Source organism: Malus domestica, chromosome 03 (assembly GCF_042453785.1).
Source record: "Malus domestica chromosome 03, GDT2T_hap1".
In the NCBI taxonomy this organism is placed as follows: domain Eukaryota; kingdom Viridiplantae; phylum Streptophyta; class Magnoliopsida; order Rosales; family Rosaceae; genus Malus; species Malus domestica.
The window spans coordinates 7,491,388-7,508,300 of NC_091663.1; the positions used below are offsets into that span (position 1 = coordinate 7,491,388).

Sequence of the window (16,913 nt, forward strand, 5' to 3'; positions counted from 1 at the left end):
GTGTCGTGTCATTAAAATGCACATTAATCAACTTAATAATATTGCCATTAATTAATTTCATGAGAAATTACATTTTATCATCTTAACTTTGGATCACATAACAAACTCATATATCATCTTTTAAACATTACAATGTCATACAACTTGCGGATTCGTTGCAATGTCAGACCTTCGTTAGTCAATTCGTCAAATTGACCATTACATGATGACATGACAAATGCCATATTTTTGTTGATGTGGACGCCAACTTTGCACTATGCGAATAAAAAACAAATAAAAAAAAGTTTAATCAATAAATAAAATCAATTTAAATATAAAACTAATCTAAAATAAATTTAAAAATAAATCTCCATTCCTTCAATTCCAGAATCCAATTGCGATCGAATTTGTTGGTTGGGGTTTCCAAAAGAGAAAACGAAGAAGCAGCAAGCAAATGACATCATTTGAGATTTGGGACAGAAATATGGTTGGTATCCATCACGATGAAATCAACAAAATGAAGGACCAAACGTCAATGTCATACAATGAGAAAAGCGACGGTGGTGTATAACCGATTGAAAGAGATTTTGAGTTCAAATTTCATGAACGATATTAAGTAAAACATATACTGGAAAAATAATATTGAAAATCATAACGCAACCGTGGAGTTGAATACTTGTGTTAGTACAGTAAAAGACCTGTATGTTATTGCCACAGGTTCACCATTTAGTTCTCCTACTGCTTTCTATGGGTGCTTTTCACTTGGACGCCTTCCTGAAGAAGCACTTCAGATATCAACACTGTAATCTACCGAACCCTAAGGACCGAGGTAGGTTGCATAATTTACTCTAGGTAACGATTTCCGAAGAACGAAGAGCAGCAAGGCACAATGGCCTAACAACAATCAACAAAATTCAAGAAATATTTTGAATTATAAATATATGAACATAGTTCCATTTGATCTGTACGACATGGAAGTTGCCACTTTATACCAACCTTTGGTTCATGTGCCTTTTTACATATGACAGAAAAACATCATTCAAGTGCAGGGCGCCATTTGATCTGTACGACATGGAAGTTGCCACTTTATACCAACCTTTGGTTCATGTGCCTTTTTACATATGACAGAAAAACATCATTCAAGTGCAGGGCGCTTTCTGGGGTTGGACCTTCCATTGCCAAAACAACTTGAATGTTTCATCTCTCAAAAAAGAATTGATAGAAGAAATGCCTTCTTTTCTTTCCTTGTTTTCGATGCAGATACGCCCTTAAGTTCACCCTTTCAGCGAATACTTCTTCCCCGTGAATGCTTGGAACTTTGGCTCTTCTGCCTTCTGAGGTGTATCTTCTGCCTTCTTAGATGGCTCTGGCTTGCCGTTCTTTGGGGCAACCTGGGATTACAAGTACAGATAGAACAGATAAGCATGGTGTCGTTCTTATTTCGTTTAAATCACAAACAATGAGGGACGTACTTTTGGGGTTTCTTTCATGGGTAGGTCGCCATTTGAACCGAACACAAGCTTTCCAGATTTACGTGCGGCACAAGTTGATGACTTAGAATCCTTGGTTCCATTTTCACTCTCCTGTTGGTGCTGCTTCAGTATGGGAGCGGAAACTGGTGCAACTGATTCTGTCATCGGTTTTCCATCCAGTCGTCTTGCTGAACCAGTGAAGGGATTGAATTTTGGTATCTTTTCAGGTTGTACCTCTTCAGCTGAAAGATACCCATTAAAAACAGAAAATCCACGTCAGTTGATAGAAAGGAATTCTACAGTCTTGTAAGCAGAAGACTAATATGCATTCAAGGCCAATGATTAGAACTTCAATCCATTTATCAAATTATTTATATAAAAAAAAAAAAATCATAAGCACCTTCTTGTGGTCTCTTCTTAGACAAAGTAGGTGGTGCAGGTTTTACCGGTTCCACATAATCAAGCGGAGGGGCGAAATCAACCTCACAGTCCGTCTCAATTATACTGATTGCAGGGGAGGGTTTTGTTTCAACTATGTTAATGTAATACTGCCTATTGTTATAAGGAACCATGATAGTATCACCAGTGGTTAAGCAAGAGTAGCTCCTCAATGTAGTTTCCAAACTGCGACAGCAAGAGAAGTTAGGATTAAAAATAATTTTACAGTCATCTCAAACTGCAATCCAACTACCCAAATGGAAATATCAAAGTGATTAACTAACATGGCTTTGGGGTTTGAGATATCAAGGAAGTCCGTAGTGTGAGGCTGCAACTTCACATATGTTCCCTTTACTAGGCTTTTGTTTTTTACTTGACATATGTCTCCCTCTTGAAGGAGCATGTTCTGCATCATCTACAAAGGAACAAAAAAATATAAATGAGTTAGAAGCATGACCGTATCTGGAATGTTGCTGCTACAACTTGCGAGGGAAAGATGTGTACCCAGTATGGTAAATATATTAGACCCTCATCAGCAACAAATTCCAAAACCCCACAATGAGTAACTCGTCCAACAGTAGGATTGTTAAGTTCAAACAACATAGGGTAGTCGATCTGCAAAGATGCTGGAAAAGACAAGTTCTCATTTAGTTGACATCATCATATATCAAGACAGGGTTAGATAAATTGAAATTCAATTCGCAACAGCAGGACAAATAAGAGACAGAATGATCAATTACCGAGGCGGTCAAGAGCTGAGGGAGGCATTATAACTGGAGGGGCAAATATAAAAAAAAGTAAAATTAGACAAGCATTCAGTACTACCATGTTCTATCGAAAAGAAAGGATCGCACGGATCGTATAAACAAACTAGTCAAGCAGATAAACATACTTTTATCACCCTTCTCCAGATGTGGCTGCAAAGACCGAGATTAAAGAGGAATCAGTACAAACAGTTAGGAAGCTGAACGAATAAATTCAATTATGACTAATACATCACTCTGACTAATCACAAAACTCAAATACTGGAAGATGTATTCCCACTCCAGCATAGGTCCCAATGATAGATTTCAGAGTGTTGCCCTCATTTATGGAGCACACTTCATTAGTGAAATTTAACCTTCGGGTTTCAGAATTCAAACCTTCTCAATAAACGATACAGGGTAACAACGGTAACTTTGCTCAAACGCTGAAGTACGAAAGTCTTCATAAGCCTGTTACATAAAAATAATCAGATCATTTAACAAAATTCTTCAGTCAAAGTAACTCCAAACATTTAGATCATGGATAAAATGTGAAACAGAAGCATCTAAGCTCATCAACTGAGACCCGAAACCGTTCAAATCTAAAAACTCCTACTTTTGGTCAAATCTAAAACCTTCTTCATCCTACAAACATGCATCAACATCACTATTCAAGGTTGCTATAATCAACAGAAACAGAAACTAAACTACCATCACAATCAAGTCAACAACTTTATTCTCATATTCCAATTTTAGAAAGCACAAACTATAAGGAACAGAACAATGGGTCATTCAACTTACCATATTCACTGGGTCCAACAAGCTGCCACTGGCCAAAATATTACTGATATCCTGCCAAATAAGCAAAAACAGTGAGAAAAGAACCCAATTCTCCATTCGAATAAAAAAAAATTCAGAATACCCACAAAACAGACAGATTTCAGATATACAGTTATAAACAAAGATACCCATTTCTGTTCACAGAAAAAGGGCACAAGGAGAAGAAGAAGAAGAAGAAGAAGAAGATACCCACTATTTGATTTCAAGCAAAATGATTGAAAAAAGAATACCCAGAAGAGATTAGAAACAAAAGTTGCTGAATTGTTAATGGTGTTAAAACAGAAAGTGTGAATTTTGATTGGCACCTTTGAGATCGTAATGGATGATGGATAGGAAGTGCTGGGTTTCTTTCTTGCTAGCTGGGTCACAGCAGAGAGTGATTTATGTGAGATGGGTGCGCTCCGAGTTTTTATAGGTTTAAACTTCAGGGTCTTTTATTTGGAATCAAAGCTCAAAACTTAAACGACTCGTTTATTTGAATTATATTTTTGTAAATTATATAATGTATTTATTGATGATTAAATTATTGTTTAAGGTTAAATTACCGTGTTTATTTTTTATTTATGACACAACACATGGTTGTAAATAAAGTTTAAAAAAGTTGATTTACCTAATATTACTCTTTGAGTTGTGGCTCGTGGAATATGACAAGTATCTTTTATTTTTATTTTTTTCTTTTTAAGGGGTGGAATGCTCTAAAAGTTAGGGTAATTTTTTTTTTCAACTCACCATGTCTCGGATTCAAAAATCTTATCTCATCTTTAATGTATAATAGCTTGTGTTAAAAAAAAAAAATCTTCTGTTTTAGTTTAGTGGCCGAGAAATTTCTAGAGATGGTATCCAAAGCTTTCAAAAGCAAATTCATGTGACCATATAGGAAGCGAAACTATTAGAAACTGTCTCTTTAGATCCTTTTTCGATATCACTCGGAAAAGTGATAATGTACTTACAGTATGGATGATGAATGAATACGGAACTAATGATTCTTTGACTAAGCTCATACAAATTCCTTCAGATTGCTCACCTTTTAATCGATCTCTATCTTGTCCTGCATCAACATGAACTACAATTCTCTTGCAAATTTATCCTATTAAATAGAAGTTCAAAAGTTTAAGGGACCAACTGGAGACAAAAAAATTTAGAGATGAAAGGATTGCAACCTCAAAAACCTAGGTGCAAATTTGGAGTTAACGTGGACTTGGTGACCTAGTTGGCCCAAGCCCTGGCCCAAAAGAAGCCCATCACCAGAGAGGGTCAAATTTGTCTTTTCGTTCGGTAATCCCCATTCGTCCCCAAAAGAAACCTTTCGTCCTCCTCATCGTCTTCTCCTCCCGCAGTTGCAGAAGAAATAAAGGAAAGCTTTTTCATTCACGGCGGAGCCTCCACAGAGAAATTCCACTTAAAGTTAAGGACTTCAATTCTCAATTGGATTCCAGAGTGAAAACCCAGAAAGCTAATATGGCGAAGCGAGAGCTTTCCAGCACTCTCAGGAACTTAAAGGTAAAAAGAAACGGAGAAATTTCAATTTTTTGGGGCTTTTCGATTAATTTTCAGTGTTAATTTCTGATTAAATTATTATTTTTGATAAAACCACTTACAATCTGATCTGGGTTTTGCTTAAATTCTTCTTGGGGTTTTTTAATTTTGAGTTTTATAATTATCTGGTCCACCTGTAATTAGATTTTCAGATTAATTTAACGTAATGGGGTTAATTTTTCTTAATTACTGTAGTTTATGCAAAGAGCAACTCAGAGAGAGGTGAAGAAAGAGGAAGATGTCAAACCAGCTGTGGATTTTGCTTTCCCTTCCCGCCAAATAAGAAAGTGGTAGATTTTCCATCTCTTTATTTCTTGTTCTAATTTTTATCTAAAGTATTTGAACTGTTTCGCCTTTTGGATTAAGTTGCTGAAAAGAATATATTTGAAGGTTTAGTGTGGATCGTCGCTTCGTAATCGTTTGTTGCATGATAGTTTTCGAAGGGAAAGATTTTTTTGTGACCTAAAGCAGGTGGAGTATCTGAGGAATTTAAGAAATTGTGGATTTATTGGTATCGAAAAATTGGCTATAGGTTGTGAATGATGATTCCTAGGAGAACCAGTTTGTAGAACCTAACTATAAGCTATAACTTCCAAGAGAGAGTTTTACTTAATTGGTATTAATAAGGTTTTAACCCTTTTTGGGATCCCTTAGTATGCAACGGCATTAATGTCTCAACGTGGATGCCCTAAGGCCTCAATTAAGATAACTCCGTGCATTGAACGAGAGATGATTGCGACTGCCTGCCATAGTTATTCATTAGTTACATTACTCCACCTCCTTTTGTTCAAATTTTACTTGCTTCATGTGGACGGCTGGGCAGCGTGGTCATAGTGGAAGGTGACCCTCAACCTGAAGCAGTTAGAGGGCGGATGTCGTTTCAAAGTTTCAATCCAGCGATTGATGTGAGTATAAGTTTCATGGACCTTAAGATTTCTAGTGGCTATTGACATCTTGTGTACTTCTTGATTGGCTTTATTTCACCTCACATAAAAGTGTTTCCATGATAGAAACTGAATCAAGTACCGGAAAACCCTGGTCAGCCTGCTGCCGCTGCCACATCTTCTAGCATCCATAGTGAAAAAGTGTCATTTAGGTGGGTGATTTGACATTTCAATACTTAATTTTTGTTCTTTTGTCTCTTTAAATGAAAATTCTGTTGGATGACTAAGAAATATATGTTGGCAAACATTGGTTCCGAAATTTTGCTTCTGCTCTCCTATCTTTTTTCTCCTATTTGCATTTCAACAGAGAAAATGGATCCTCGATGGATGAAGCAGGGTGCTCAAATACTGACAAGTCGAACGGTGAGCCTAATGGAGACCATAAAAGAAAACAGTCCGAAGAAGTTTCTGGGAAACAACATCCGAACAAGTCGCCCAAACTTAATCAAGTTGGTCAGCAGTCATCACCAAATACAAGTAAGGGCTCCTTCAGGAAACCAAAGGGTGAAAACCTGAACTGGAATGTTCTCAGACCATCAAAGGGTCAAAACAAAAGAGGCTAAGCATAACTAGGTGATTCACTTATAGTTGCGTGTACTTTTACTTTTTAATTGCTTTCAAGCCCTATCATTTAAATGTGTAATCTTGTCAAATATTTAATGCTAGCTTCTCATAATAGCCATTCAAATTTGTTAGATTTTATGGTGAACTGGTTTCTCTCTTTTCCGCACACAAATTTATATTATACTCGGGAGTTTTAAGTACAATAAAGAAGTTCATGCTCCAATCTATGGTTTATAACATTGCGTTTTTGTTAGTTCTTGTTTGTGGTTCAACAACTCCGCCTATGTCTTACATGGCCGGTCCCAAGCCCGGATAAAGGAGGAGGGGGAGGGCGTCAGGTAGTCGACAGCCGGCACTCCATGATCACGTCGAATCCTTATGAAAATGAATCCAGAACAAAATCGCGCTAAAGCTAGGGCGTCACCCGTAAGTGGCGCGCTGTGTGGCCTGAGCACAGTGATAAGTGAGCAAGGGTCGCTGTATCTCCATCGGCACCCGGATGCAGTGTTAAATGAGCAAGGGGGCCATAGAAACTTCTTTTCGAACGACTCCACTCAAAGTTGTTTGGGAGCATATGCTCCTATCAACTTTACCCGGGACACACAAAAGAAGTACTTTGATCCTATTAGACGGGGGAGGGTGAAGAAGCTAGGACAGAAGGGTAGAGTTCAAGAGAGCAAAATGCGTTTAGGAACGTGGAATATAGGAACCTTAACGGGAAAATCTATGGAAGTAGTGGAAGTTATGGTGAGGAGAAGGATAAATATTATGTGCCTACAAGAAACTAAGTGGGTTGGTAGTAAGGCAAAGGATCTAGAAAACTCAGGGTTTAAACTTTGGTATTCGGGCACAAATAGAACGAGAAACGGTGTTGGCATCATCGTGGACAAGACCTTGGTACAAGATGTTGTAGATGTCAAGAGGGTAGGAGATAGAATCATGACAATCAAGATTGTAATTGGACAAGAACTTATCAATGTGATTAGTGCGTACGCACCTCAAGTAGGGTTGGATACGAGTTCGAAGGAGAAATTTTGGGAAGATCTTGGAGACTTGGTGCAAGGAATTGCTCAGACGGAGAAGTTATTTAAATGTGAATCTGACCAAGAAAGGTAAAAGAATAGCAAAGAAACAGCACTAACAAAAGTTTAGACACATAAATTTTGAAGGTCTAGCTACCATATTATTACCCACAACTGTAAAGGAACAGTACCACTGCTGGATAATTGGAAAGTCCCTGTGTGTCAACCTCTGTGCTTCGTGGCAAGGTAGACTAGCAAACATGCCCAACCTTTACTCACATTCGAGAAAACACTCCCAATAAGATTGCTTGCTCCAAAATCGAAGAGGCACCGTCCTCCGAATCTCGAGAGCCAGACTCCCAACATGACTACTTTCTCAAAATCGAAGAGAGGGTAAAAGAACAGTACCATTGCTGGATAATTGGAAAGTCCCTGTGTGTCAACCTTTGTGCTTCGTGGCAAGGTAGACTAGCAAACATGCCCAACCTATACTCACATTCGAGACAACACTCCCAACAAGATTGCTTGCTCCAAAATCGAAGAGGCACCACCCTCCGAATCTCGAGAGCCAGACTCCCAACATGATTACTTCCTCAAAAATCGAAGAGACACTGCTCTCCGAATCTCGAGAGTCATACCCCCAGCATGATTGCTTTCTCAAAAATCGAAGAGGCATCGTTCTCCGAATCTCGAGAGCCAGATACCACAGACCACTTTTTCAAAGTGCTCTGACAGAGTTAAAACATGTGAAACTGGCAGCTCCCACTACCGTGCTATGACCAAGCAGGGTAAAGGAATAGCATTACTACTTGTTGTTAGGGAGACTCCTATATATGTCGACCTCCATCCCCAACGGACAGGCAGACCTGCAAAAATGCTCAACCCTTCATCATATTTGAGAGGGCACTCCCAACGAAGCCTTTCGAAATATTCAGCTTTCTTTCCCCCCGATAATACCTCTGCAAACAAGCTATACTAGAGCAAGAATATCTCATATCATCAGGGTTAAAAGCAAGAGTATCCCATATCATGCTTTTTTCCTGTCTTTTCTTTTGGCCTTGTTTTTACCTGCAAGACAAAGAGAAAGAGAGCAATCAGTCAGCACTTGGAATCAAGCTTCCAGCCAGGAACTGACTGCCTGGAACCCCTTACCTGATTACTTACCTGGCATTGCTCTCGAGTACTCATCTTCAACATCTTATGTTTCCAGGGAAGATTCCGCATCTGCTTGAGGAACAGATAGGGCAAGTGCGAAGGATACAAGGAAGCATGTGGAGACAAGCGTAACAGCACACGTGCCGATACATTCATTACTCTGTCAAAAGCAAAAGTATCCCATATCAGCAGGGTGGAACGTACTCTAGATTTGATGGACTTGTTTTGACCCTCAAATTCTTCAGTCGGCCTTATACTCTGGAGGAAACCAGAAAACCCTCCAGCTCAGTTCAAGAATAAGCCTGTGGAAAGTTACTTCTTCAAAAGCAAAAGTATCTCATATCATCTCTTCTCATTTTTCTTCTCTTTATCCTTCATGCTGCTGCAAGATGGGGAGAAGGTGAACAATCAGTCGGAGCTCTGATTGCTTACCTTGTCTGTCACCTCTTTCAGCAGACCCCCTAGCTCGGCGACTTGGGGGACTCCTACTACATGGTTTGTATCGCGCTTGACCAAGCCTGAAACTACAAGTAAGCTTCAAGTGAAATTGATACATTACCTTGTGCATCTCCACCAGTTAAAGATACCACCCCTGGATGGAGGAAGAGTACTTCCAGAGAAGATGTCACATCTACCTATGAGACAGATAAGGCAAGTCAAGACGACACCACACTCCGATACTTAGAAGTTTCGTGATTACGAGATCATTCTCCCACAATATTTCCTAATGTCATTTGTACTAAATCATTCACTTGTACTCACTAAATGAGAGCTTGAACCTATGTACTTGTGTAAACCCTTCACAATTAATGAGAACTCTTCTATTCCGTGGACGTAGCCAATCTGGGTGAACCACGTACATCTTGTGTTTGCTTTCCTATCTCTATCCATTTATATACTTATCCACACTAATGACCGGAGCAATCTAGCGAAGATCACAAAAAGCGATCGTTTTCGCTACCTAGGATCTATCTTGCAAGAGAACGGAGAATTAGATGGAGATCTCAACCATAGAATACGAGCTGGATGGAAAGAGTGCATCCGGCGTGTTGTGTGACCGTCGTAGGCCACTGAAGCTCAAGGGAAAATTTTATAGGACGGCAATAAGGCTAGCGATGTTGTATGGCACAGAATGTTGGGTGGTGAAGCATCAACACGTACACAAAATGGGTGTAGCGGAGATGAGGATGCTTCGTGGGATGTGTGGGCACACGAGAAAGGATAAGATTGGGAATGAGGATATCCGAGGTAAAGTAGGAGTAGCCGAAATTGTAGGAAAGATGAGAGAAAATCGGCTCCGGTGATTTTGAACATGTGCAAAGAAGGCCGACTGACGCTCCGGTTCGAAGATGTGACTACGGGACAGAGGTTCAGGGCCGAAGGGGTAGAGGAAGACCTAGGACAACTTTGGAAGAGACTCTAAGAAAAGACTTAGAGTACTTGGATCTAACGGAGGACATGACACAAAACCGAGCGCAATGGCGTTCTAGGATTCATATAGCCGACCCCACTTAGTGGGAAAAGGCTTTGTTGTTGTTGTTGTTGTTGTTGTTTGTGGTTCAACGATTAGGTTACCGGACTTACGAGAGAATTACTTTGGAATCTTGATAATTGTGGTGAAGATACTATGGCTCCTAGGTTTATCAGCAGGTTTAGCACCCAGGAGAATACATATGGTCGACGGCCTTGATATCGGCTTTCAGGGCTCTCCGATGCATTCATCGACCGGTCTTCAAAACATAACGATTAACTTTCATTAAACTGAACTATTAGTACACCCAAATCAGATTTTAAGAGAGTACATAACTACAAATCATGCTCACAAGTTCTAAGCAGTACTAGCTAATCTAAGTCCCGTAAAATTACTCTCCTGAAGTCCGAAAACCAACAGAATTGAGCCAGACTGCTAGCAAACACTTTTCGGGCATTGCCTTGGTGCCTTTTGTAACTCTCAAACAGGTTTCCAGTACGAAATAGCATGGAATATCCTGCCTTTCCATCCCTGCAACACCCACATTCCATCTTCGTCGACGGAGAAATCCTTATGGTAATCTCTCTTCACCATACTCCTGATTTCCTTCAAGATCTCCTGGTCTGATGGTACCTGCCTGAACCCGGCTCTCTTGTTTCTAATCTGCCACTGCTTGTATGTCTCTGGCCTTTCGACCCTTCTTGGACCCTCACATGCTATCACATTGATAACATCTCTACCAAAGACTTCTTGCTCGTAGAGCAACCTCTGTGGATCTTCTCGTGGCACAGTCGCCTCGAACATGTTGAACAGGGAAGAAAAATGGAAGAGTGCTTCTCGGAAGCGTATGTCAAAGAAGGGTGCATTGTAGGATCCATTGACAATCCCATGGATGAACAAATCCGGGCTAATTCTTCGGATCAGCTTCAAAACTGTATCCCTAGGACAGTCTGTCACTGTATCATCTCGTAGATTTTTTAGCCGGTACAAGCAGTTGACTACAGTGAACTCATCTCTGTCGATTTTGATATCCTCAGACCGAATTGTTTCCCAATTCGTTGCTATGACGTTGTACTTGAAGGGGACGTTAAACCTCTTGCAGTAATTTGCTAGGCGCCGCCCTGTCTGTTCAACCCTTTCTGAAGGCCGGAAACCTGGCTGGGGAAACTCTACTCCGGTTATGCGAAGCATGGGAGGTCCGCCGTGTCTCTTGGAGAGGTCTTGGATGAGGGAAGGCCATTGGTAGCCATAGAGGACACCGAAATCAATGATGTGAAGCCTTGTCCCCTTCTCTGCTTGTTTCAGAATCGTTTGGTTAGCATAGATATTTGACATCTTGTGGAAAGGGCATGCCGTGATGTAAGTCTGGTAAGCTTTTAAGATATCAGCAGCTGACATCTCACTGCTGGGAAGAGAAGCGTACGAGGGAACATCAGCACCCAAGCGCAGTTCGAGGCCATTTGCCACGTAATGAGCTAATCTCTGCGTGCCATCGCCGTAGGGAGAAGAGTGCAGCCTTATCTGCTTGAGTTGTTCATTTGCATTCCTTTTGTCATAGCTTGCAACAGCTTGTGCGCATAGAGTCATCAGCGTCCATAGATCAACCATCCCCGCATTGTCATCCAGCTTTTTCTTGCGTGTTTTCTTGCCCTTCGATCCTTTTGACTTCCGGTTGAGCTGCAACTTCTCGCTTTCCTTGGGAGAACATGAGTTGGACTCTTGTTTCTCACCCTGACAGAGCAGTACCTCATCAAACAGCTGCGGTAGCTCAAATTCGTCGGCATAAACCGCTGGATCCTTGTTTCTCCTCCAGTCATCTAGAGAATCCTCGTCCTCCCTCTGATGACTCTTCTTACTCCATGATCCATTTGACGAGTCGCTGCCATCCTTGTCCGAATTGAAACTCACATCCTTTCCCTGCAGCTCCCTCAGCTCCACAACAGACGATGAATTGTGTGCTAGATGCGTGATTTCACCCTCACCGCTCAAAACCAAAGGGTTTGGAATTTGGGCACGAGAGGACTCGAAAACATCTTGAACAGAACCCCAATCCGAGCCAACCCGGTTTCCAGCAGCTATAGAGCCAGTACTGCTGTGATTACTGCCCTCGTTCGGGGCCTCAACATTTCGATGTATGGAACTAAGAAGTGGATCACTTGAAGAGGGATTTTGCTCCTGAACAAGCACATCATGCAATGACTTTTCGGCAGCTTGGAGTGCCAAACCTTCCTGCAGCATGCAGGGCTTGTTCACCAAGTATTCCTCCTCCTCCATAAGCATCTCCCTTATGTACTTGAGAATTGCATTGGATGCTTCACTGCTTTCCGGAAAATTCATCTCCGTGCTCACCCCCGGCAACGAGGATAAATTATCTGAAGGGTCTGAATTGACAGGGAAGAAATTGTGATCAGTGAAATCATGGTTGGCTTCAAACTCATGAACAGGATTCGCATTCAAGTCAGCCGGGACGTCGACTTGCTCGATTACGGATTTGTTCGTGGGACTGGGAAGTTCATCCTCAAAGGTATCCATAATCTAACGGGATTCAGAAGCAAATGAGAAATCTGAGCGGACGAAGAGAGCAGAAGTGTATGAACACTTCTAGTTTTATATATACTTGTAGGCTTATTTGTAGCAATAGTTCACTGAACTCTCATATTAGTTTTTTAAGTCTTTGAATTTAACAATGTATTGCACGATTGGCCATGTTCACTAACATCGTCTTTTCTTTCCGTTAAATCCAGGGATATATTAGAAACTTCAACATAAACTTCATAAAACAATAGAAGAAGCTAAAACACAAATGAAAATTTATAAATTAATATTTAAAACTTAAAACAAAAAGACTTTAGCACTTGTAAATATTAGGCAATGCGACTTCAAAATTGGTACAAGATCAAATTAAGCCTACACTTCTATTACAATAGCAGCCAACTTAGAATATTTCAGGGCTTCAACCAATCATGTCGGATGAAGTTCTCAAAAATCCTAAAACTAATAAAAGAGGAATGATGATAAATCTTATGAACAAAGAATCTTGATCTGCTACCAATCTGATCACACCTTCCTGGAAATGGGAAATTGATTAATATATGTCATCAAAATGGATCGATTTTGTTGGAGGGAAATTATCGGGCCTGCATGGAAGTTATTTTAAAGTAACTAAAAGCGTTTTTTGGATTACCAAAGTGTTTTTATTAGCGTTTGGCGGAAAAAAATTGTGTTGGATTTAAAAAATATATTTGAAGTGTTTTCTGGAAAAAAAAAAAACATCTATTGTGTCATTCCTTTAGAAAGCACTTACATTTTTCTTAAAGATGTAAAGCTCGTTTGGATGTACTTTTGAAATGACTGAAAACGTTTTTGGTAAAAATGTTTTTAGAACCAATCATTAGTAAAAATACAAGTAAATTCTAGAAAATCACTTAAAGTATTTCCTGGAAGAAGCACATAACTGGTGCTTCTTGTAGAAAGCACTTTAAGTGCTTTTAAAACTCAAAAATATTTTCTCAAAAAGCGTTTTCAGTCACTTTAAAAGCACATCCAAACGAGCCCGTACTCTAAATAGAAGCACTTTTTAACTTAATTACAAACATTTAATAGAAACTAGAACTTGGAAGGTCACTAAACATGTCATAACCTGTACCTAAATCACGAATTAGTATCATTGATTGTTTGTGCTTCGATCATTGTTAGTGCTGTTCATTTTTTATTTTATGTGCTACAGTTCTATATTTGATTAAAAATTTATAACCGGTTCCGGTGTATGTCCCTATCAAAACGTAAAAGCATCATACTTTCTTTACACGGTTGAATAATTCTTTATTAAATAGACAAGGATTGTATGCCCTCTTATTTTTCATGTCTTTGTTTTGTATGGTCACGGTTAAACCACGTTAACATTTTATATTATTTTTTTTATAAAGATAATAAGACAAAAATGAATAGTAATATAAAATGTTGACGTGGCTTAACCGTGAGCACACAAACATAAGAGCATGGAAAAATGTAGGGTAGACAATCCTTGTCCTTATTAAATATGAATATAGTACCATTTCATGATCAGATTATGTGAACCTGACTCAGAACTCAGCTTGACTTATTTGTTGCCAAATCTACCCCTATGTGGGATTAGCGGTTACTAATGAGTGATAATCCTACAATTATTGGATTAGTTTAGTAAACAAAATTGATTTGCTTGTTTTTATATTAAGAGTGGAATATTATTCCATTTCCTTTTAGCTTTTGCTTTCACTGCTTTATTATATTAAGTTTTGATTGCCATCACCAGAGTCAAAAGGTTACACTTGATTGGAGAAACCTCTCATTGATTAGTATTTAGTACTAAATGGACCGATAATATTGTGTATGATGATTGATTAAAAAGAAGTTTCTTGGACTAGTAATGTAAGTGGTGGATTGTCGTGGTGGTTAATTCTTTATCAACTTACTGCGTTATGGGTTTAATTTTTTTTTTTTCATATGATAAATTTAGTGTAGAATATCGTTTGTAGTTAAAAACAATTTTGGACTAGTCGTTTGGGCTGGACAACCAGATACATCGGGATGCAAATGTGTGAATTGTAAAAGTGGGGGACCAAAGATTATTGCACGAGAAGAATTGATTTTGTTTTGTTTTCTTCTGTTTTTTTATTTTTATTTTTATTTCTATTGGGAGAAACAGTGATTTAACATGAAGAAAGTTTGTTTGTCTATTTATATCAAACGTGGTATAAACAATCGTTTTTTAACAAAAGTATTTCCAAACACGATTTGAGTATAGGGGTAAATACTTTAATGCTACATCATGAGACTATGGACACGGTACATAACACAATTTGGAGTATCATTATTAAGGTAATATTCTCTTGTTAAACTTACATTCTCATATTAACGTTTATATTGTTGTACTGTGAGTTTTTTTTTTTTTTGGGTGAAATCGTCTGTGAGTTTAAATATAGTGTCTTGTTGTGTATTTATGTCAAATGTGATATAAGCAACTACATTTGGCCAAACGTTCTTCCAAACATGCTCTAAGATTTGGTGAAGAGACTGAAGAGACGGGCATTGTATGAGCTTTTGTTTTTTTCGCACCAGCCACGAGGCTATGAGACACATGACACAACTTGGAGAACCAATATATAAGGTAAATCTCTCTTTTTAGATTTGTAGTGGATAAATGCTTATGTTATCGTATTATGAATGTAAATAACATATTCAGATAAGAATCAACCTAATTAATATATCAGATTCACAATCTAGTAATATAAGTATTTTCTGATGCCAAACAGTCTAGCAAGACAGTTTCTAGTACCATATAATCATGCATAAACTATGTGCTTTACTAAACCAAAGATGGTTTTTTCTAGGGTGGTGCTATTCATATACTCGTTTTTACCTTTCACAATCCATCTATTAATTTTTATTTTTTGATATTTTTTAATTCATTCGATCAGACGACTGAAAATTAAAAAGTGTATGTAAAAGATAAAAAAAGATGTATGGATAGTACCAAACTTTTTCTAAGCTTTGGTGCATTATCCATGATATGGTGCGGTGGGGCGGCTACCTTTAACTACAGCAACAAGGACGCCAATCTATTCAAACCCTTGATTCATAACATGAGAGAAAAGTAATATTAAAGGGGATTCCAATTTGTCCTTGCATTTTAATAAACAGGGTCAGTGTCATCCAATTTGATGTGGATCTCTACCGATACACAGAAGATGTGGTGGGGTATTTTTTTCAACCAGAACAGTCTCTTAAAGCCTTGATTTTTCTTTTTCTTTTTTTTTTGTGGTGGGGTCAGATTCATCCAATTTGATGTGATGTGGATCTCTAACAAAACACAACGTGGTGGGTTTTTTTTTTTTTTTTTTTTCAACCAGAACAGTCTCTTGAATTTTTCAGAGAAAAGCCTTGATTTTTTTTTATTTTTATTTTTTTGCCTATTTGGTTTGACTCAATGCATGGCGATTTCTTTTGTGGCATTTGAATATTTATAGGCTCTCTCTCTCTCTCTCTCTCTCTCTCTCTCACTTGAATTGCATGCATTGTATACACTTGAATTGCATGCATTGTATATTAGGTTTGCTGTCAATGATGCATAGCAGTCCAAAATGGCCTGGTACTTGTTCCTCAAGCGTTTAGTCCAAATTCTCTCTCTCTCTCTCTCTCTCTCTCTCTCATACACTTGAATTGCATGCATTGTGCATTAGGTTTACCGTCAATGATGCATAGCAGTTAAAATGGCCTGGTAAACTGTGTATTTTGGCCTTCGGATTCCCGAGTAAAAAAGCGAGAGAGTCAGCGAGTAACTAAGGAATCACAGGTTAAATGAGTTTATCGTGACAGTCCTCTTCGGCTAGCTTCTTGAAGTTTACAAGTCGAATGTGTGTTTGAAGTAAATTCATGATTTTCACTGCATAATTTTAAGTTTCGAGTTCATCACTTCACGCTTTGATTCGTTAGTTCAAGTTCTTAAATCTGTTAAGCCATATTAAAAATTTTCATCAAGTTTAATCCCTGCTTCCTATGTAACTAATGAGTTAGAAGTTACATCGCGCGCATAAGCTGCAATGAGGCTGCCGCAGCCAAGTAACCGCGCTTAGAGGGCTTTCCGGACTAAATTCTTTTAGTTGAGCTGCATTTTGATCAGAGAGCTGTTAATCATAAACCATGACTACGTATATTACATGAGAGTCTAAAAGATGCTTGACTCTAGTTTGGCACCAGGCAAAGCCCTAGCA

At 38.8% G+C, this 16,913-nt stretch overlaps 3 protein-coding genes across 6 annotated transcripts; 1 reads left to right on the forward strand and 2 right to left on the reverse strand.

The window, feature by feature from the left end:
* Positions 1–892: 892 nt before the first annotated feature.
* On the reverse strand, positions 893–3,929 carry LOC103420698 (uncharacterized). Of its 4 annotated transcripts, none has more exons than XR_011579211.1 (11): positions 3,778–3,929; positions 3,434–3,484; positions 3,032–3,103; positions 2,782–2,806; positions 2,630–2,662; positions 2,394–2,515; positions 2,174–2,304; positions 1,852–2,075; positions 1,452–1,693; positions 1,076–1,370; positions 893–975 (listed from the first exon to the last, which is right to left on the reverse strand). XR_011579211.1 is itself a non-coding variant. In XM_008358748.4 (10 exons), the coding sequence occupies exons 2-10, from the start codon at positions 3,434–3,436 to the stop codon at positions 1,254–1,256; spliced, it is 969 nt and encodes a 322-aa protein (XP_008356970.1). In that variant the 5' UTR covers positions 3,437–3,484; positions 3,778–3,929; the 3' UTR covers positions 893–1,253. The 4 variants fall into 4 exon arrangements, 2 of the variants coding, with proteins under 2 accessions (XP_008356970.1, XP_008356975.1); XR_011579212.1 differs by lacking the exon at positions 3,778–3,929 and adding an exon at positions 3,666–3,755; XM_008358748.4 differs by having other exon boundaries at positions 893–1,370.
* An 833-nt stretch (positions 3,930–4,762) lies between these two features.
* On the forward strand, positions 4,763–6,739 carry LOC103420714 (uncharacterized). Its single transcript, XM_008358761.4, has 5 exons — positions 4,763–4,972; positions 5,204–5,298; positions 5,832–5,913; positions 6,019–6,104; positions 6,260–6,739. The coding sequence occupies exons 1-5, from the start codon at positions 4,931–4,933 to the stop codon at positions 6,513–6,515; spliced, it is 561 nt and encodes a 186-aa protein (XP_008356983.1). The 5' UTR covers positions 4,763–4,930; the 3' UTR covers positions 6,516–6,739.
* Positions 6,740–10,424: 3,685 nt separating this feature from the next.
* Positions 10,425–12,805, reverse strand: LOC103420735 (scarecrow-like protein 30). Its single transcript, XM_008358779.4, has one exon. The coding sequence runs from the start codon at positions 12,694–12,696 to the stop codon at positions 10,645–10,647; it is 2,052 nt and encodes a 683-aa protein (XP_008357001.1). The 5' UTR covers positions 12,697–12,805; the 3' UTR covers positions 10,425–10,644.
* Positions 12,806–16,913: the final 4,108 nt, after the last annotated feature.